Here is a 21,802-nt window from a genome sequence, read left to right as displayed (position 1 = left end):
GTTTTAAAATTATGGTGATCAAAATTTCATCATCATCAAGTCTCTTCGCGCCAGTAGGCGTAAAAGGCCGTCACGCTTTCTGACCAGCACTCGCTGTTCCTTGCCACCGCTTTGGCTACTTCCCAGCTTGCCCACCCCGCCTTGTTTCTTTCCTTCTCCACCGTCCTTCTCCAAGTTGTCCTTGGTCTCCCTCTCGCTCTTCGGCCATCTTGTGTCCATCCATCCATACTCTCCTAAGTATGTGTCCCAACCAGTTCCACCTTCTTCGTCGTACCTCGCAGCTTATGTCATTGACCTCTGCCATTTCAACCACTCACTTGTTTGTACTTCTTTGCTGCCATCTAATTCTCATTATCCGTCTCAGGCAGTGGCATTGGAAACTGTTCAGTTTTCGTTCATCACAATTTAGCCTTGAAAAAGTCATTGGCATCTTGACATTTTAGGACTGGTCACCAGTGAAGGCCATTACTGCACTATAACCCTGGCGAGACAGATACGCGAATAACTGCCCTAGCAACAAGCGAGGTTAATGCCACCTTAGCCCTGAACACTTTGTGACCTTTGTTGTTTTTGATGCATTTTTTTTTCTTCATCTGTTTAGGAAGCCAAGCAAAGTGGATCACTAATGGGCTCCTTACGATTCCTTCGTCCATTCGAATCAGCAGGTATTTTATATTTAACAATTATTCCACGAGCGTGCGTTGGTAATGAGATGGTAGCATGCAGTAGAATAATTGTTTTATTAAAAAATGAAGCAACAAAAGAATTGCAATATTTGAGCTCCCCAGCTGTTATCGCTGACGCGTACACCTAACATATTCGTGGTCATGGATATATGAGCTCATATACCATGACCTGTAATTCAATCAAAACTCAAGAACTGCAATATACCATGGCTAGGTTTTGATAATCCAACATGTATTATAAACGAATCTTCTTTTCTGTTTGGTTTTATTGAAGATCTTTAGCTGAATATCAATTTCTTTGTTTAGCTGAACAGCAATCTAGTGACGACGACGAGGATGATGATGATGATGATGATGATGATGATGATGATGATGATGATGACAAAGAGAACGATGTCCATGACGATGATATTGATAATGATGAAGACGATGACGATGGCAGTTATTACAGCGAAGATATCACTGAGCAGATACAACAACTTGTAATGGAAGAGCAAGAGCTAAAGAAGCCAGACAATCCGGACGAATAGGATTCAGACAAGGTAAAGATGAGTGAATACCAGCTAGTTACTAAAGCATAAGACAGAGCATTACATGTTCGACTTTGAGCTACTTTGCCGCCCATTTAAATTTCAGTGAAACTTCCACTAACGGACACCTTCCGTAGGCGGAACCCACCCCCAAGCGAATGCTTAGTCAAAGTCCTAACCCTAAACAATTCCTATACTAGTGCCTTGAAGCTATTGAATTGTTATCGTGGGATACGTAAGCACGCTGTTTTGTCATACGTTGGATGGTTTGTTTCACAACTTCAAGTACATCAGACTAATAAACACCCGTTTCCAATTTGTACATTGCATGCAGTTGCCTATCTAATTTCTAAGAACCAACAACAACGACTAGGCTCATCTATTCATTTCTTCTTGCCTACATGCGCTACCTCCTTTTACTCATAATTTTACTTATGTATTCATTTTTCAATTATTTGTTTATTTACTTGTATATTTTATTTTACTTTACAGATGCAGCATCGCAAGGGCAACGTACATTATGTAGTGGAAATCAAAATTTTTCAAGTTATAGAACAAATCTTTAGTATATTCTCTTAAAAAGCTGTTAGCGAAAGTACTCTAAGCAACAACAGTATGTCTTTTGATCAATACAAAACATCCAAAGAAAATCAGCTGGTGTTTAGAGAATGTTAACGTTTACCTTCCGTATCTAATAAGCTTCACTTAAATTGGAAAAGAAAAATGTTTCGGGCAAAATACTTGGAATTCGGGCAACAAGCCTAGAGAAAAATAGAAAATAAGCCAAAAAATCTCAACATTGCGTTCAAAACGAATTACATCAGTAGAAAAAAGCATTGGAAATATAACTTTGTGGTTCCAAACTCTAACTGATTTTCAAGTTATATGTTTACCTTCCTCTCTCAAATTGCTATAATCACGTTCGATTTTTTTCGCAAATTTCGTGTGACCCCTCAGTTTGATTCAGTTGCAAACATTTTTAACTGAGTTGGAAATTGGCGAGGGCGACCAGAAGTTAGGATTCTCCATAGCTCGAGCGTTTGCGCGCGGTGGATCCAGTGTAAGACCTTTAAACAAAGCTGTTACAAATGTGATGAAGCTAGTGCTTTGACTCAAACGGCCAGCTCAAAACTTTCAACGAAATGTTTTACCCATTTACCCCAGACACGCTTTTACATAACTTTCAAGTGAGGGAAAAACAATGTAAATTGGCTCCCCAAGAATACGTAATTTTTTCTGAACACAGGAGTGGAAAAATAAAATATTTCCGAAGAAAAAGGATACAGTGCATTTGATATCTTCGGGCAACATCACAAAATTAATTAAAGAACTATCGTTTTCTTGAAGCATGCAGTATAGGTTAGTACACATTTTTTTCAATGCACGTTTCGTTGTCCATTTTAAATGCTTCTTTGTTTCGCAACCCCCCCCCCCCCCCCCCCAGGTGCCCGTACGCTTATGTTCAGAGCTTGCTGCGTTTTCTATATTTACTCATTCTACCTTTCGGCATTTTTTGCGTGCGCTTTTACCTTTCTAATGGACAACCTTTACTGAAACCGCTGTATGTAAAGAAAGAGGACACTCGATACAGCAAGCATAAGAAGATGAACAAAGGTTTTCATCCTTATGATTGTTTAGGCGTCTAGCTTATGCTGATACCTCCGTTGCTCGAGTGAGTCAGCCATTTTATCCATCAAGCCAAAAAATACAATATTCGCACTGACATACCAGGGGCGGATAGAGAAGATTCAGAAAGGGGGGACCGCCAACATTAAGGCGAGGCAGTTCCCCCCCCCCCCCAGTTGCCCCATACTCACAACAACCTATTGTAAGATATCCAAGGAAAAAGAGGGCGGCTCCCTCAGCTCCCGCTAAATCCGCCTATACATACGAAAGGACAGGGTAGGTTTCTTCTTTCTAATAAACAGAATTTCGTAAAATGAAACCTAGCCTGAACACGCAATCGGATTCTATCCGCGCGAAACTATTTGTTTAAAACAAATATGTTGATGAAACATCACACCTCGAACCGTTATTTTTCTTGTTACTTAAAAATGCTGTTGTGAAACGTTGTGTATTTCTGTCGAGCATTTTTATTCTTAAATGTTTATCTAAATTTAACCATATGTTGCATATCTTATATTGACTTGGATCACTAATTTTTTTGAACATCTTAACACAAAAGGTGGTGGGGACGAGGGAAGGGGAAAGTATTGTTATTAATTTAATTTTTTTTGGAGGGGGGGGATGGTGGTTGGCGTAGGTCAGATGTTACAAGGTTTCGTTTTCGATTTAGTTCGTCCTGTATTTGTGTTGATCAGCTTCTTTTGCAATTAAGTTTAAAAATAAAATATCTCGTAACGAACAGTTTGTTTTAGACTCTGACACTCTGACTCTCGCACTTCAAGAGCCAGGTCCGCAAAGTGATGACTTTCCTAGAACTCATTAAAACCAATTTTTCCTTCGTATTCAAGGCACCTTCTAAATCCTTTGTTGCCGACTTGTGGACTTCATGCTTACATTCGGATGCTTTTCGAAAACTTAAACGTTGTAGCTTTTTTTTACGCTGAAGCCTAGTTCAGAATAAAAAATTTCTCCCTGTCCGATTACTACTCTCTCAAAATCATTCCTTAGCATATAAAGTTATTTATTGACATACAAAATTTTGCACAAAATAACAAACCGAGCTAGATTGTAGATTCTTTTGTTCTTACCGACTCGAACAGCTGAAGTAAGCTAGATAACATGACAGCTGAAATAACACCGATGAAGATAGCGTAAATACCGATAAAAACGTTATTTTCTAAACTTCTACCGGTTTACCCTGCCTCACAAATAAAAACAATACTGAAAGGAAAAAGAAATAAAATATTGCTTGTTTTCAAACTTTCAACAACTAATTAAATGTTGAGATTGGAAAGTACTTAATGAGGATAATATTGTTATCAATGGTTTTCCGACTTAAGGTCGCGCAGGACCCTTGCTCATTAATATATTCATTAGCCAAATTTCTTGTTGGAGTGCTATCTTGTAAAGCTTTAATTCACTACATTTTGAATATCGATTCCTCTAAAATTTAATAAGGATACTCAGGGATGATGGAATTACATCATGATTGTCCTTTTACTGAGAGATGACCGTTGTCTGCGATGTTACAAGCCCTTAAAAGTCTAACTGAAGATAATGCGATTTTGTGTCCAAGTTTTCAGCTAGCACAGCGCACCAAATTAATATGATTATATAGCTTAGTGATAAATATAAAATCGTAACTTCTTTTGTGCTCCCACTAGAACGAAATTTTCGATTTCAAAAACTGCTACAAGTAAATGGCTTCTAAGAGAGTAAAAATGTGAAATCTAAACTTTGAAACATGCTATCTTCATTTTGAGAAGGAAATTTAAAAATTCGCTCTAGCCAGAGCACAATAGAGTACACCAAGTTTATGTTCCTCGTGAATCAACTCTTGAAATTCTATATCGGCGGAGAAAACTTGGACACAGGCTTGAGGCTTCCGAAGACCTTTCGAGTCAATGTTTTCAACAACGTGTGATATATTCAAAGCTGTGAATCTAATTATGATAATTGAATATGTTCCAGCGCACGTGGCACAAAGCTGAGAACAATTACTAGTAATTACTTGTACAAAAGAGTTTAAAAACAAACATTCTCATGAATATTTCGTTTGTTGTCGGCTTCAGTCGTCCGGCAGTTCGTGCATACTCTTTAAATAAATACATACTAATGATTGCAAGGGTCCTGCGCGACCTTAATGATGCTTGTTATCGTAACTATAACTTGGAACAACAGTGATTTTTTTAATAAGTTTGACAATCAAATATAGTCTTTGCAAGTATCTTTTGTCATCTTCTTGTTCAGAATGAAAGCCTATTGAACTACAACCAGCTACAAATGAATATGGTAATATGGATAATTAGAGTATATTGTTATAAATACGAAAATGTTAAAGTTGACGAACAAACTTGCTTTCTGTTTGATCTCGTACGGGTTACATGTAAATAATGAATAACGAAATAGTCCTGAATAAATTCCCCAGAATTAATAAATACTTCATGTTTTAATAATATATATTTGCATACCCAACACCGAAAGACCAGATAAGCCAAAATACGCTCTTACACTTTTTTAAACTTCCGTTTCTGCATGATGTCAGTTTTGGCTCGCTCAATATATACAATCAAACACTTGTTCTTAGGCGCGGTGGCTTAATGGTTAGTGCGTCGGATTCCGGATCGAGCGGTCTGGATTCGAACCCTGGCTGGAGTCATTGTGTTGTGTTCTTGGGCAAGACACTTTACTCCCACAGTGCCTCCCTCCACCCAGGTGTATAAATGGGTACTGGCAAATTTAATGCTGGGGGTGACCCTGCGATGGACTAGCATCCCATCCAGGGGTGAGTAGAAATGCTCCTAATCGCTTAATGCTACGGAGCCCAACGATCACTGGTTCGACTAGCTTTTCTACTTTTAAGAAAACAATGAATAATTTGTTTGACAAAATGACCCACAACTAAATAAGCCTGGTGGTTTCTTGGAGGTCTCCTCGCCCTACCATAATGTTAATGCTAAATAATTTTTAATTAATAATTTTTAATTAATCTTAAGTGGCTAAGATGATGATGATGATGATGATGATGAAACCGATATAAGCACCAGCCTCATGGACTACTAGGCGGAAAAGCAGACTTGCTTACTTTAAAGAATGACGGAAGGTTTTGGCTCAAACTTCAAACTGTGAACTTGCTCCATAATAATAAAACAAATCGTTCTTAATATAACTAAAAACTAACACGGTACACTAAGCACTAATATTAGAATCTGTAGCATATTGTTAAGTGCACCAATCGGAATAGGGGGTTTACAGGAATGCCGAGTTCCAATGATCTGTATTGGTATAATTAGACTATGGGCACTTATTGGAAAAATTTCTTCGGCTACAATCCTAGACAAAAATCCATGGGACACTTAAAGAAATAGTGCTCAGTGACCATTCCCTTTGCATTAAGAACGCATTGTTTAATTTCCCGAGGCCCCCTTTCCCCCCAAAACAATGTTGAGATCTTGTCCCACAGTATGATGGATAGAAACCAACATTGAATTGGGGGTGGGGAGGGGGAGGTCAATACAATGTCAATTTTTCGTCGAAGTGGTTAAGTGTCCCAAGACTTTTGTCTAGGATTGTATTTGTGAGTTCGGTACTGAACTCGCTATTTTTGGCTATAACGCGATTGCACATGTATTATTTCAATGAAATATCAACGGTTTTAATGCAAATGTAGGTCCACGGCATAAAAGACGTGACACGTGACATCAGAAAATAAGGGGAGAGGGGTGGGTGAATTATTAAAAAAAGGCCAGAGAAACAGGGCTTATTTGGATTTGTGGTCGCTCTAACTGTATCTTTGTATAAAGAGGACAGTGTTTTGAGACAAAATCGATTAACTCATCACTTTTTGAACAGATTCGAGTCAATAGGGATAAATATATCGCCTTCATCAGACATGAGGACTATGTCGGAAAGCCCCCAAAACGATATCTTTATCGCAACAAAACAAACTTGACAGGGTTTCTACAGCGAGTTTTCTTCTCAAACAGGCAAATCTCTTTTTGGTCATTGAAAAGAAACGATTCTTTTGGCTGTTAATAATTGAACATGTCTGTTCAGCTGAAATTTGACACGAAGATAAGTGCCACTGTTCTGTTGTAATGAGATAATGAGATACGCTAACATTTCTCACAACGGTACTCGCCACTGTTTTCCGCTTTTTTATGCCCTAGCTCAGAAATATATGCGTGAAACGCAGCTAAACCGATTGAATATTCAAATAGGAACCCTTTATGAAGTATTCATAAACGATGCTAAACGTTTTGCTCAATTTCTCACAGTACTCGGTGAACAAGCGTTGAGATAAATAATATATGCTAATTATTCTACTCTTGGTTTACGAGTGAGTACTGTTAAAAAAGTGATTAAACGAAGAACCAGTTACAACTATCGAACGTCCTGGCATTGAATACACTATTCTTGATATGCTGAGATGAAATCCCAATGAAAATGAGCATGTTCTAAATATTTTAGCTCAAAGAATCATGCGAGTACTGTTGCGTTTCCGGTCGAGCACTGTTCAGGGTACTTACAGTTCTGAGAGGAAATATGATGGTTTTGAACACTTAGGCGCTGTTTCTTGGCAAAGAATAATAAAGATGGAAAGCAAGAACGATCCCTGACATTAGTGTACCATGTTGTACTGAAAAGAGTTCGCAAAGCTTGTATTTGGGCGCTCAAAGACTCACAAAAGAAAGCAACAGAAAAAACAGTGAATTTCTCCCAAGGAACGGATTCCATCAGCTACACTTTGTGGCTCGAAAAGAACTCCAAATAGAGCTTTCTTGTTACATGCGTAGGTGCGGACGTCTGATCCTGGGGCTGAAAAACGCGAAATAGGGACGTTTGTTGCGTGACAACAGAAATAATTGTACAACACATAGTTCTGTCTGTTATCAATCTCACTGATATAATAATGTGAAAAAGAGTAAGGAAAAAGACACATTTAAGAGAAGAATTAATATTTGAGTTGAGCAATGTACAATTAATTTCAGCTCCGTCAATTTAAAATCACTGGGAATTAGGTACGAGCACAATTTGTTGACATTCAGAACAGCAACTGTAATGAATCGAAGGGCACAACGCCATGTATACATTTAGCCATAAAATGTGTGGAAAAATAACTTTGTAAACATTTTTGAAGTAAAAGCTACAAGTTTATTTAGAGAACCCATTCAAGTGCATTCAGCTGATGACAGGCTGTCTAGTGGCTGTGACATGTTTATTGTAAAACTTGTGGACATTCAGGGACATATGCAAATTTCAGAAATCATGGAAAAGATTACCATTCAGGCAAGAACAGCCAGGACGGCTGGCTCAAAATCAAGAAGGACTTCTCCAGTGACGAATACAATTCGATCAAGGATAAGTCATGTATTTTATATATTTTTCATAAGTTATGCCTTTGACCGTTTTGTTTTTCGCCCTTCTAAATACATTGTTACCGGTATTTTTCACTTATCAGTTAATCAGCTGGATGATGGCTTTGGTGCGTGACCAACTAAAACACTGATATTAAAAACAGACCAAAATAGAGTGGGTCAAGATAAGAACACGTGATCATTTTTTATTTACACAGTTGTTCTCTAAGATGGCGTCGCTCGAAACAGTTTCGGCGACAGGAGAGATTTCTCCTCATTTTGACAAACTTCTAAAAGAAGTTTCAAGTGAATTAAGCCCTGAAGAACTCAAGCGTGCTGTATCATCCATCAAGAGTGCTTTTAAAGGCAAATTTGAAGATCAGCAAGAGCGAGATTTGTATTCGTGTCTGCATTTATTTGCCAATCAAGGTCTCGTGTCGGAGGACAATCTAACTTTGTTAGAGAGGTTTGTAACCTCGAAAACATCCAAAAGGGAGAGCATCCAAGAAAAGATTCAAGGCTTCAAAACTATACGACAGCGAGAGACTGTAAAGCCAAAAGAAGATCTAACTGGTAGAGTTCACGACTTGGAGAAAGTAATGACAAGGCTAACAACAGGCAGTTCGAGTGTTGTGAATTTGTATGGATCCAGTGGGGTAGGCAAGACAACGCTAGCCATAGAAACTTTATCAAAGTGGCCCGGCAGAAAATTTAAAGTCGACTTTAGAGGAGTAACTGAGATGAAAGGAGTCCACTTTCACGTTCTGAACGCATTAACGGGATCGGAGCAAACGGTCGTGAGCTATGAAGCAAATCCAGTCATCGGTCAAATACAACAACTGATGCGAGACGACCAAAGCGACATTTTGTTACTTCTGGATAATGTTGATTATTTTGCGGGAGGAGAAGGAGAGGCCGCCATAGCCCTGAATGCGAATTTTATGGCGTTACTTCGGAGACTTCTTCGTCTTGAAGGAAACTCAAAGTTAAAGATTTTGTTGACTTCGCGGACTACACTTCGTCACGGTGATTCTCTTGTCGATAATTATGACGTTAAAGCATTAGACAAAGCGGTCTCAAGTGCACTACTTCAAACCTATGGAAATCGTAGCCTTGAAGACGATCAAAGTCGGGATAAGTTGGTACAAATGTGCCAAGGGAATCCCCTTATCCTAAACGGGATGGCCGCCATCTTAAGGCAGCAGATAGCAGATGATAAAAAGATTCTTGAAACCATAGAGCAAGAGACAGTGACCGGGATACTTGAAACGGGAGTACCACCGACAGAGAAAGTTACACAGGAGAGAGAAATATTTGATTACAAAGAGGAAGGGATTGACAAAGAACAAGAGAACTGCTTGAGAAAAATGTATTTCTTCCTGCCAAGTAAAAAGCTAAAAGAGAGTGCCGTTTCAGTGTCGTTATTTGGCCGTCCTTTCTCCGCCGAAGCAGTCGCTACCATTCTCGGTGTGGATTCTTCGGAGGCTGTCATACAGCTTGAGGGCTTGCGAAATAGCAAAGTAGTTTCGGTTGACCCAGAGGCGAAGGTCCTCTCCTACGACATTCATCCGTTGATGCGAAAGTTTTTAAAGAGCATCGGTAACAGCAAAATTTTCCTCAAAGTTTACCAGAAGGCAAGAGACAGGTTTTGTAACCTTTTCATATCCAAAGTGAAGGAAGTGTCAGGTCTTTTGGACAAAGACTACATCGAAGCTTTCAACAGATTTGACCTTGACAAACCAAACTTTGAACTTGCCTTAAACATTTCACTGAAGTCAGACCGCCTTCTCATTCCAGAAGAACATCATGAAAGTGTCATGATTTGTTACCTGTTTGAGGCGATGCTCGATCAAAAACAGCAAAGGAGCATTTTTAACTCTTGGGCCGAAAAAGCAGAGGAGGATGGAAAGGAGGGTAAGAAAAATGTCACTGTTTTTTTATATTGGATATATAATTTTATTTGTGTTTTTTTTTCTGATTTATAGATTTTTATGCATTCCGAACAGTGAAAACACTGTATGGAACTGAACTAACAAGCAAACAATACGACTGAAAGCAGTAAACAACAACAAAAAACAACAACAACAAAAAACAAAACAAAACAAAAATAGAAAGTATTGAAAACTATGCACCAAAAAAGAATTAACCAAACTAAGAATAACAAAAATTCTTTTTAAAGTGCTGTTTAAGAATTCATTGAGTTTCATGATTACCTTTTCAGTTTGTTCCTGTTGATTTGTTCCAAGTTGTGCTCTTTTTAATGTTTGAATAATCGTGTTATAGAGATAGATACAATTCGGAAGGTACAATTCAATAGGTGCAAGAGGTACAACCTATTCTAGAGGTACAATTCTGGTTAAGAGATAAAAGCAGAACTGAGTATCTGACCATTTTGTTGTTGTTTGTTCTTTTAATTGATTTTTGATTGATTGATTGATTGACTGATTGATTAATTGATTGATTGCTTTATTAATTGTGTTGCTAATAGTTCGTGGGGTGATTGATTGATTGACAGATTGAATGATTGATTGATTGACAGACAGACAGACAGACAGACTGACTTGACTGACTGACTTGACTGACTGACTAATTAATTGATGGATCACCATTAATCGATATCAGAAGCACAGCATTGCCTTTTGCCTGTGTCTGCTATGAAACTGGTTTAGCATTTATTCCATTAAAATGACGAAAGAACTTTGAAAGACCGAAGCTGGAGTTTGCACCCATTTTTAAAATAACATCTTTGAGTGCGTTTTTAATAAATTTTAATGGTTGTCCAAATGCGCGGGCTTTTCCGGAATTCGTATCCCAATTAAGCTTGCTACGAAGTGAATAAGCCATTGTTCGTGGTCTTTGTCGATGAATATGCAATTTCATGTTTTTGTTCTGTTTTATGTTTTGAAAGGCTCTCTCCTTCGAGCGGAATTGAAGAGCCGAGAAGCTTTGCAGGTCCTTCACCTTGAAGGTTGGCAGAAAGCTTTGGAAGTCCTAAAGATTGCAGATGAGTCACTGAAGACAATACACAAAGAAACAAAAGGCAGCCAATTCTTCAGGCTTACTCGAAGCTCTTATCTCTATGTTCAAGGTGAAGTTTACTACAGAGCAGGAAATATGGCAAAGTCACTGAGGATCTTGCATCGGTCACTGAAGATAATGGAAGACCTCCTGCAGAGCCACACAAGCACCTCCAGATGCTTAAACGCCATCGGAAACTGTCACAACAAGTTAGGCGAACATGATGAAGCGATAAAGTTCTATACCAGAGCTTATGAAATGAGGAAGGAACTCTCTGGTTCGATGAATCACTTTGACATGCCATTTTTCAAAGGTCAGATCGGTACAGTTTATGAAGGGAAGAGGGAATTCCACAAGGCCATCGAATGGTATAAAGAGGCCTTGGAACTCTCCAAGGAGCTCAAAATCCCGGGAATGCAAAACACAGCCACATATAACAGAAATATTGCAAACTCGTACGCGTGGCTAAGAGAGTTCGACGAAGCTTATCAGCCTGCAAAGGATGCGTACGAGATTAGGAAAGACATTCTAGGAAACCATCCGTCGACTGCTCAGAGTGCTTTTCAAATGGCGGAAATTTGTCGAAGTTTAGAGGACTTTGATGAAGCGGAAGAGTACTACGCAGAAGCCTGGGAGGTTGAAAAATCTCTGGGACAAGGAAACCACAGCGAAGATATGGTCCGGATCGTTCAAACCTACGAGGCGATGCTTAGAGGAGTGAGAAAGACAAAATTTCAGAAGGAATGGTTTGAATTTTATCTTTGTTACTGGGATGAAGAAAGAGAATTCGAAGGATTCGAATTTTCATTAGCCAACAAGAAAATCATTGATTCAATAAACGAACGGCTCAGTGATTTAGCCGACAGGCAGACACAGAAGAAGTACCAAAGAGAGGCTCTGTGGTTCTATGAAGGAGCATGGAATTCCCCAGACACAAAAAAGCTACCGCTCCATCAGAGGGAAGACATTTTGCAAGACCTGTTAAGCTTGTCTAAAATGTTCCGTGAGAAGGATCTGGTCAAAAAGTACGAAGCCGAGGCATTACGATTTTACGAAAAGCTGTGGAAAAAGAACAAGAAAGAGATGAAGCGACAAGACAGAATTGACCTTCTCACTATGCTTGAAAACTACACTTCATCATTAAAAGACGAGAAGAAAGCACAGAAGTATGGAAACTTGTTAAAGGTGGGCAACAACTATTTATTCCATTTTTTGGAAACTCGCTTATCTGATTGGCTCGACTCACATTGTTTTCTGTTTATAATACTGACTCGATCTCGCGCGTGTTTTCCTGATAAAATGTAGATTTTGGACTGTAATCCTTAGGGGTGTCTTCTAAGACAATGCGGCTATTCCTCGTCTTTTTAATTCAAATATATACAAGTGTTAATGATATGGTGACTGAAGATCAACTTATTGCAGAATTAGTGCTGGCAATATTCTCAGGTTCGTAGTCGGTTTTAAAATCGTGGTGATCAAAGGTAGTAAAGTCAGTGGTATCTTTACCTTTTTAAGCCTGGTGACAAGTGAAGGCCAAGAACGCCTGATTGCAGGTTAGGGGCAATTCGCACTTGCGGACAGGGTTGATAAGCGACCTTCAGATTTGACTACGAGTACGAAATTGAGTACGAGTACAGTAGAACCCCGCTTTACGGACACCCGCTTAATACGGACACCCCGGTATTACGGACAGTTTCGTTGGTCCCGACGAAAACTTCATACATTTTCTCTAAAAATAACCCGCTTAATACGGACACCCGTTAATACGGACAACGGACACTTTTCCGTGTCCCGAGTGACAAACTGTCATACATTGTCAACCCCGCTGTACGGACGTTTATCTGTTGACTGTTAATTTTTTCTGTCGCGTTTACTTGCTAACTTGAAGACATTTGACCCTGGTCAAATAATGACAGCATTCGACGAATTCTAAAAAGGAACAACAGTCAAGGTTTTCTGACTGCTGTTCCTATTTAAAAGTTTCACTTTCTTTGCTTTTTGCTTCAGCTATAGCATAGTTACTCTACTATGGCTATATCTTGTACTCTTCTTCCTCTAAGAGGTCCTTTGCTTGCCACTAACAACAACAGCCTCTGTTCATATTGCTGGGTTACTATCAACGTCTAGTAATTGTTCGAGTAAATCCACGTGCGACATTTTCAAAAAATTCCAGTGTTGAAATTATTAACGTTTAGTTCGAGTGTCTGACTAGCTCCTAAGGGTTTTGTAAAACTATTAAGAGAGAGTTTATAGTTTGCATTTGCTACAATTACAGTACAATTACATAACGTTTTGTTGCCGTAAAAACGTTTCCCTTCGTCTTTGTGTCGATAAAACATGTATACATGACTTTTTTCCGAGACCCCTCTTAATACGGACACCCCGTTAATACGGTCAATTTGGCCTGTCCCCTTGGTGTCCGTATTAACGGGGTTTCACTGTACGACTTTGAAATTTCGACAAAATTATATCCCCCAAACTATAACTCTTCCCTGTTGCTGACTGACACATAAATAAACGTTAGGGAAAAGACTGGTGTAATTAGTGATTATAGGAGGCACACGAATTTGTTTCGAAAACTTGTTCTCGTACTCAATCTCGTACTCGTAGTCCAATCTAAAGGTCGCTAATTTTACTGTACAATAACAGTGGCCAGAAATATACGTGGATAGCTCTCCTAGCAACAAGCAAAGCTAGTGAATCTTATATCCTGTACACTTGTGACCATTGTTGTTTTTGATGCATCTTTTCCTTCGTCTATTTAGGAAGCCAAGCAGAGTGGATCTCTAATGAGCTCCGTGCGATCCCATTTTCCATTCGGATCAGCAGGTACTTTATATTAAATTTTATCCGTTTTTCAAATAATTCTTATTTTGTAAGCCATGTGTGCTTGTTTCCGTATATAATCATCCCAGGCGGAATTATTCCTTGTTCGCGACTGAGGACCCGGATGGGGTAATTTTCGGTGGATGGCCCGCTACCAGTGCTCAACCAAATATTAAGCAAACTTCTTTTTTCGGACGCTTTATCAAAACAATAGAAAGTTACTCATATCAACTCCGTGTGTGACAAGTTAAACTGATGAAAAAAGTCGACAGCGATTTTAGCCTATAAACAGGAGGTGTTACTACCAATGCTTATTCAACTAAGCAAACTTCTCCGCAGATATTATAAAAGTTTCTACTTTTCTGTGTAGTTTTATATTGGTAAAGTTTAAGATCTTTAGCTGAATTTCAGTGTCTTTGATTAGCTGAAAAGCAATCTAGTGACGACGACGGCGACGAAGATGATGATGATGATGATGATGACGATGATGATGATGATGATGATGATGATGATGATGATGATGATGATGATGATGATGACGATAAAGGGAACGATTTCTACGACGATGGCATTGATAATGATGATGACGATGTTAGTAATGACAGCAAAGATATTACTGAGCCGGTGCAGCAATTTGCAATGGATGAGCAAGGGCTGGATGCGCCAGATAATCCGGACGAACAGGATGTAGACAAGGTAAAGATAAACGAGTGACTACCAACTAGTTAGTCATGTTTAAGTATAAGACAGAGCTGTACAGGTTGCACTTTGGGCTACTTCGATGCTCAATCAAATTACAGTGGATCTTCCACCAAAGAATATCATCCGTAGTCGGAAAACTCCCTTAGACGAATACTTAGTTATGGCCCAAGCTCTAAAATATTCCTATGCTAGTGCGTTGAAGCTTTTGAATGGGTGTTACCGTGGGATACGCAAGCACGAGGCTAGTTAACTTCTTGGTGACAATCTTGGTGTTCTGGGGCATTTCGTGTAGAGGCGAAGTATGTTAGCCACACCTTGACCCAAAATGAAGCCAAATCCTCGAGATAGTTACGCTTTATAAGTGTCCGTTTTCAGATTTTTTATTAATCAAAAAATATGTCAGCATTAACTATAATAACCCGTTATTGTAATTCCTCCTGTGCCGCCATCTGGCACCTCAAATCCTTCGTTTTCCTGACGCCTATGGATGTAACTTCTGAATTGTCCGGTATTGTAATCTTAAGTCCGGATGTCAGAATTAAAAAGTCTTTTGCACGAGCCGGTCACCAGGTACAAAATCAACCATATTGAGCCGTTGATTCCAAGTAATACACCCAAAATAATATCACAATGAAAGTATTGCTTTTTTACCGTCCAGCATAGCTTATTTTGTACCACGTGGCTGGATCGTGCTAAATTAATATTGTAAGAAAGAATTGGCAAAAGTGGTAAAATAAAAAAAAGCGTTTATAGGCATTACCACTCGTTTACTTCCATCTGTTTCTCTCATTTTATCGAAAGGTGCGTCTCAACTGATCGTAAGCTGTTGTTTTGTTATTACATATTCCTTCTTCCCGATGCCTAGCTTTCACTCCATAAAGAACATTGCGTTCGGAACAAGAAGTGCCTGACAGTGTGAGGATATACAATAAAATCTTAACTAATCAATTTTGTGAGAATCTTAGAGACATATCGCGATTGCGAGATAACCTGGAAGCAAATTCAAATCAGTTCAAATGGGTTTGGCGTTTTGCTACATGTAGTTATCTCCAGTAGCATTTGAGCCCAAAAATGCCAACGTATTGTTGCTTGACACAGATTCATGAAATGTTTCTGATGTCACCAATCAACAGCCAATTAGCAACTTACTTCCTTGCATCATCGATGTAGAATTTGGAGCGTTGAATCTGATACGCCTCTCGTAGTTTTATTAGGCCACCTGTGCCTTCCTGATAATCTTTTGCAGGTTGATCCTGGAGTTGGCATAACTTCTACGCCAAAAGCCGTACCTGAGCGGAAAGTTCCTTTTAGAACCACGACAACCTTGAAAGTTACACTTCTCGCTGACGAGTGGGCCTCATCTGCTGGTGGTTTGTCAACGTTAAACAGAGAGCTGGCTATTCACTTGGCGGAGCAACCTAACGTGGATGTTGCTTTTTTAGTCCCTGAGGGAGCTTGTACGGATGTGCACAAGAAGGCAGCTCAGAGTTATGACATTACTGTCGTTGAGGCAAAGGAACGCCCAGGGTACGACCACCATGATTGGTTGATCTGCCCACCGCAAGACCTCAGCATGGATGTTGTTATTGGTCATGGTATAAAGATTGGCCGTCAAGGACAAATCCTAAGAGAACCTCGATTATACAACTGTAAGTGGGTTCAAGTTGTACATACTGATGCAGAACAGCTTGGCATGTTCAAAAGTTATCCCGGTGCGATTTCTAAGAATGAAAGAAAGCATCAGACTGAAGTTGATCTCTGCAAACTGGCTGATCTTGTCGTACCAATTGGACCCAAACTGAAAGAAGCTTACTCATCATACCTGAGATCTAAGAAAGGTCTAAATATTTTTGAGCTCACCCCAGGAATTTTCAGGGAATTTACAGATTTAAAGCTAGATCCTAAAGAGAGTTCCGAGTTCAAAGTGTTGTTATGTGGCCGTGGTGATGCTGAAGACTTCGAGCTCAAAGGATATGACATTGCTGCTAAAGCCTTTGCTGACCAGGAACTGAAAGGAGAACCTTATCGGCTTCTATTTGTGGGTGCCCCTGGTGGAAAAGAAGAAGAGATAGCAAGACAATTACTCAACTATGGTGTTGCTAAAGAGCAGCTGGCCGTTAGAAAATTTGTAAAAAGCAGAGAGAAAATGAAAGACTTGTTTTGTGAAGTTGATCTAGCCATTATGCCATCGAGGAGTGAAGGTTTTGGATTGATTGCTCTTGAAGCCTTATCTGCTGGTCTGCCAATTCTTGTGAGTGCCAATTCAGGCTTTGCTAGAGCAATACAGAACCTACAATTTGACACATTCTGTATAGTTGATTCAAAAGAGCCCAAGGACTGGGCAAAGGCCATCAAGACTGTCCGTGCAAGACATGGAGATCAGCTACAGGAGATCAAGATGCTACGAGAATCTTATGAAAAGAAGTACAGCTGGGAGAAACAGTGTGCAACGCTTATAGAAAAGATGTGGAACATGGTCCATGGTATGCGCTAGCTAGTAAATAAGTTCTTGTTATCCTATTATCTAAGTATCTGCGATCGTTAAGAAACACTAACCTGGTGCTCAGACGGTCCAGGTCGCTCACGGCCACACGACGGAAAGGGAGCGAGTGGGCCGCAAGCGACCTGGACCGTCTGAGAATTACGCTTGTGTCGGGCGGTGAGGTCAACAACAGCAATAAAATTTATTTACCCTAGGTTGTGTATATTTTGCCGCATGTGAAATCGTAGCTTATGGCATGGATTTGTCAAAACTTCCACCTTAAACGTTCCTTGCTTGCAGAACACAATTTCTCATGTAGTCACTATATCTTTTTCTTAGGTACAGCAACGCACGTCCAGCATTAGCTGAAAAACTGGAATGTACTTGTAGACACAGCAATGAATGCTACAGATAACGTTTTGGATTAAAACTCGACACTGTGGCTACGAATCAGTAACCATTGCCAAAGTAGATCACAGTAGATGCAGTCCTCTGTTCAGATTGAACCAGATTATTAGAATATTAGCAGAAGCCATGCCATAAAAATAACGACAACTGCTGTCAACGCAACATTGGAGAAGCAATGTCTGGTAAATTGCGCCAATCGAACATTTTCTAGGCAAATTATTTCAAAGTACTAGTGAAGAACTGGCGGTGTTAACAATGTGTGTTAGATGTCCCATTCATCGTATAGTGACAGAAACAAAATGTTTTCTTTACCATAAGGTCGTTTCCTCCTCCTCCTCCTCCTCCTGAACCACTACTACCATCTCCTCGTCCTCCTCCATCTCCTCATCCTTCTCCTTCTCCTCCTCCTCTTCCTCGTTCGCTCTCCCATCGCCTATTCTCCTTTTTTAGCTCTTTCTTCCCCTCCTTTTCCTCCTACTCCTCTTCCACCGCCCTCTCCTCCTCCTTCTCCTTCTCTTTCTTGTTCTTATCCTTTATCTCTCCCTCCGCTTTCTCCTTTTTCTGCTCTTCTACCACCACCACCTCCTGCTCCTCCTCCATCTCCTTCCCTGCGTCATACTTGGCTTGTTTGACAAGTTCAAGTACGTCCGACTAAAAAAACAACCGTTTCCAATGTGTGCATTGCTTAAACTTGTTTTGAGAAAATCATTATGCACCAACAACAACGACTTCAGTCAACTATTTATCCCTTCTCGCCTTAATGCCCACCTCTTTTCTCTCAATATTTTTAATTCTGTATTTTTAAATAATTAAAAATTAATTTTTTAATTATTTGTTTATTTATTTGTTTATTTTATTTTATTTTACAGATGTAGCGTCCCAAGGGCAACGTACGTAATGTAGTCAGTGGAAATCAAAATACTTCAAGTTCTTTTGAAAGGCTGTTGGTGAAAGTGCTCTAAGCAACAACATGTCGTTAAATCCATACAAAATATCCAAAGAAAATAAGCAAGTATTAAGAGAGATTAAATGTTTACTTCATGTAGCTAATAAGTTTTAGTTAAATGAAACTAAACGTACTTAACAATTATATGAGGTAGCCAAACGCAAAAACAAAGATGTTTATTCTTGGAAACTAATAAAGAAAATAAAAAAAGAAAATATTTCACACTTTATTCTCCCAAGAATGCTTTTGTTGTTTGAATGGGTTTGGGTCCATAGAATTCAGAAATGTGGGGTCGCAAACATTTCGGCGAGGCGACAAACTTCCCCCTACCCACAACAAATTCTCGAAAGACGGTTGGTTACAATTTTTAAACAAATTCAAGGGAAAGCGGGTTAATTTTTGTTAATTAGTGCTCCCTGCGTAATGTACATTATACAGATAATACTCGATACGCAAGTGTAAGAAAATGATAAAGGTTTTCGTACCCTTATACATCCGTCTTTATCTTTAAGATTTTTGCTAGCTTATGGTTTTCTGTCGCTCGAGTGCATTTCTTCCATCTAGCCAATAACAATATTCGTACACTTCAGGTCCTGAGACACAAAGGGAAATGTAGCAGCGACAAGATCACAGCCTGCGCACACTCAAAAAATGTCGCTATTACATGTTTTGTGCGTGCTGATACTTTGGAGGGGACAAGTCCCTGGTGCATGTCTCCACCACATTTCCTTCAGTGTCAACATGCTGTGATTTTATGTCTGCTACATATTTGTGCATCTTTACGCCATATTTCAAAGCGACTAAGCAATTTTAATTTTAACTGCTTAAAAGCATAGGCGTTTTTCACGCGTTTGAATTTTGCACCTTTATAAACGTATAAAACTGTATCATCTTTTCCCCTTATTTGTGTTGTGGAACTATATGTTTACAAATTAAATTCGAAGACGACACGAAATCGTCGTCAACCTGACTTAACGTAAAACTTTAAAAACGTTGCACACATAGGCTAAAGGTCGGGACACACTACGCGTCAAGTCGCAGCGACAGGTCGCTGCGACGAGTCGTTCCGTGTGTACTGCTGAAAAACAAGTCGCTGCGACAAGGTGTTTGTTCGGTGCACAAACAGCGAATTTGGAAGAGTGGGAAAGTGAACTAGTTTTCCAATTCAATATGGCGAAAATACATGACGCTCTCTCATTGGTTGATTTATAATTTATCGCAGCAACTTGTCGCTGCGATGTGTCGCACGAATTCAAACTGGTTTGAATTGGTGCGACATATAAGTTATTCATTATAGAAGTCTGATTTTATCTGTAGCTAAATTCTTCAAACAAAACTAGACAAAAGCGCACAAGTAATAATGTAATTTTGAATTACAAAAAGGATTTGCCGACTCGGAGAATCAAGGACTGGAATTCCTGTGCCCTTTTCGTTTTTCTTAGCCGGCGGGGCCTTGGCACCAGAAATGAAGGCTCTGTGGACACATTGCCCCTATTTAACAATTAGACGGCAAGCTCGAGGTTTCTACCGGCTGATATTTGGCGAGGGGCGAAGCCCCGAGCCAACTATCAAAAACCGGTAGAAACCGAGAGCGAGCCGTCTATTTTTATTGTGTTAGCATACCCACTGACCGATCTATCAAACAAATAAAAAATATTTTTATTTCAATAATTTTGTTACATTTGTGCAATGAAGCGTGCTGACAAGCTGGCGCATTTATAAAGTTCATTCACGAATGTTCATTCATCACAGGAACAAAGCTTCACAGTGATCTCCTATATTGCGCATTCTCAAAAAAATTCTAAACCGTCGAAGTTAAAATGGTTTGTAAAGCTTGAAAGGCTCAAATTAATCTTTATTTCAAAGTTCTTTTCGTCTCAAACGATGAAAAAGTGTTTTACAGCAAACTACCATTGGCTCAACGAAATATAGGTAAGTGTAAAACCAAGCTGTTCGCTGTAATTGCTTAGGATCTTTCGTATCCGCATTTCCAGTTGACCACTTTCAAACAGCTTTTGTAGTTGCTCGCTTGTGATGGGAGTTTTATGGACCACTCCTGCGACTTTTCCCTCTTTCATGAGATTTTTGCAGACTGCATTAATGCATCAGTCAATTCCAGCAGTGCCCATCCCCCCCCCGGGCTAACCCCCGGGCATTAGCATTTCTTTAAAAAAAATTGGCAAATTCCCCGGGGTGGGGATGAAGGAACCGGGCAAATGCCCCGCTCCCGGGTTAATTGTTTTCAATCTCTCGATAGGTGATATAAGAATATAATACAAGTTGTTGCTTCTTAGCAATGAAGAAATATCTAAAATTGAGAAAATAAACCTTTAAAAACATCCACGAACATCCACGAGCTTCTCTAGTCATTCCTGAACTAGCTAATCTGCAACGTAGTCCACGTCTTGGCCAATAAACGCCTCCATCACGAATACGCGACTCACTCCACGGTTTTGAAAGTACGTGTCAAATGCCCGGGGGTCAACCCGAGGTACGCAAATGCCCCACCCTCGGGACGGGCAACATTAGGAAATGCCCCGGGGTTGCCCGGGGGGGGGGGATGGGTACTGCTGGAATTGGCTGATGCATAAGCGTATCATTTGCCTTCTTAAATTCCAAATCTCCGACAATGGACCACGGTTTGTTATTTGGTGCTTGCTTCAAATGTCGATCGATGGCCAATCGGATGGCTTTCAGTGAAGAAACTTTGATGGGTTCTCCATTTAGTCGTCTCACTGACACAAAACTTTTGCAAACACGTATTTATTTCGGCTTTTGTTTGTTGTTCGATGGGTGTTGTAATTTCCTTTTGGGTTTAAAACCAGTCTAAAACAAAACAAGACCGGAATATTGTTAGTTTTCTTTGGCAACTTTGTTTTCGTTTACGTAATTATCTGTCGTTTAATGTATTTGATAACTTGAAAGGGTTTTTTACTCGGAAATTTTTCGTCACTTACCTTTAAAAATCTTAATTCCATACTTTGTCGCTTGCTTGGTTTTCTCAGGAATAGCACTTTGTAACACGCTCTCTATGTCGTCTTCAGAAACTTCACGAAAACGCGAAGTTGAAGCCATTTATATTGATCAAGGAGCTCACAGGTGCCTTCTACGGATCGATAGTAGGCACCTGTGTAGCCAATCAGATTGCGCGATTACCAATAGTAGGTCAGTGTGGTTATGCTAAACCAAGCTGCCGTCTATTGGCAAAACGCGCAATCTGA

At 39.6% G+C, this 21,802-nt stretch overlaps 1 protein-coding gene and 1 long non-coding RNA gene across 6 annotated transcripts in view; both read left to right on the top strand.

The window, feature by feature from the left end:
• The window catches only part of LOC144665654 (uncharacterized), a 32,171-nt gene extending 13,412 nt beyond the window's left edge, over window positions 1-18,759 (top strand). Inside the window, exons 1-8 of one of the 5 annotated variants that reach the window (XM_078526927.1) lie at window positions 8,430-10,113; window positions 11,108-12,402; window positions 13,983-14,046; window positions 14,468-14,525; window positions 14,562-14,739; window positions 15,992-17,228; window positions 17,567-17,817; window positions 18,505-18,752. In XM_078526927.1, the coding sequence (XP_078383053.1) occupies window positions 8,430-10,113; window positions 11,108-12,402; window positions 13,983-14,046; window positions 14,468-14,525; window positions 14,562-14,739; window positions 15,992-17,228; window positions 17,567-17,592 (4,542 nt within the window). In that variant the 3' untranslated portion in view covers window positions 17,593-17,817; window positions 18,505-18,752. Of the gene's footprint in view, window positions 1-8,429; window positions 10,114-11,107; window positions 12,403-13,982; window positions 14,047-14,467; window positions 14,740-15,991; window positions 17,229-17,566; window positions 17,818-18,504 lie in introns of those variants that run through there. The other 4 variants (XM_078526926.1, XM_078526925.1, XM_078526923.1 and 1 more) reach the window with 4 other exon arrangements.
• LOC144665819 (uncharacterized) lies at window positions 437-2,459 on the top strand. The gene is made up of 3 exons (XR_013573026.1): window positions 437-665; window positions 993-1,228; window positions 1,709-2,459. It is a non-coding gene; the product is annotated as an uncharacterized LOC144665819 (long non-coding RNA).
• Window positions 18,760-21,802: the final 3,043 nt, after the last annotated feature.

The sequence above is a fragment of the Oculina patagonica genome, chromosome 9 (genome assembly GCF_052425735.1).
Source record: "Oculina patagonica isolate OP01 chromosome 9, crgOcupat, whole genome shotgun sequence".
Lineage (NCBI taxonomy): Eukaryota > Metazoa > Cnidaria > Anthozoa > Scleractinia > Oculinidae > Oculina > Oculina patagonica.
This window is presented reverse-complemented; position numbering and strand designations above follow the sequence as displayed.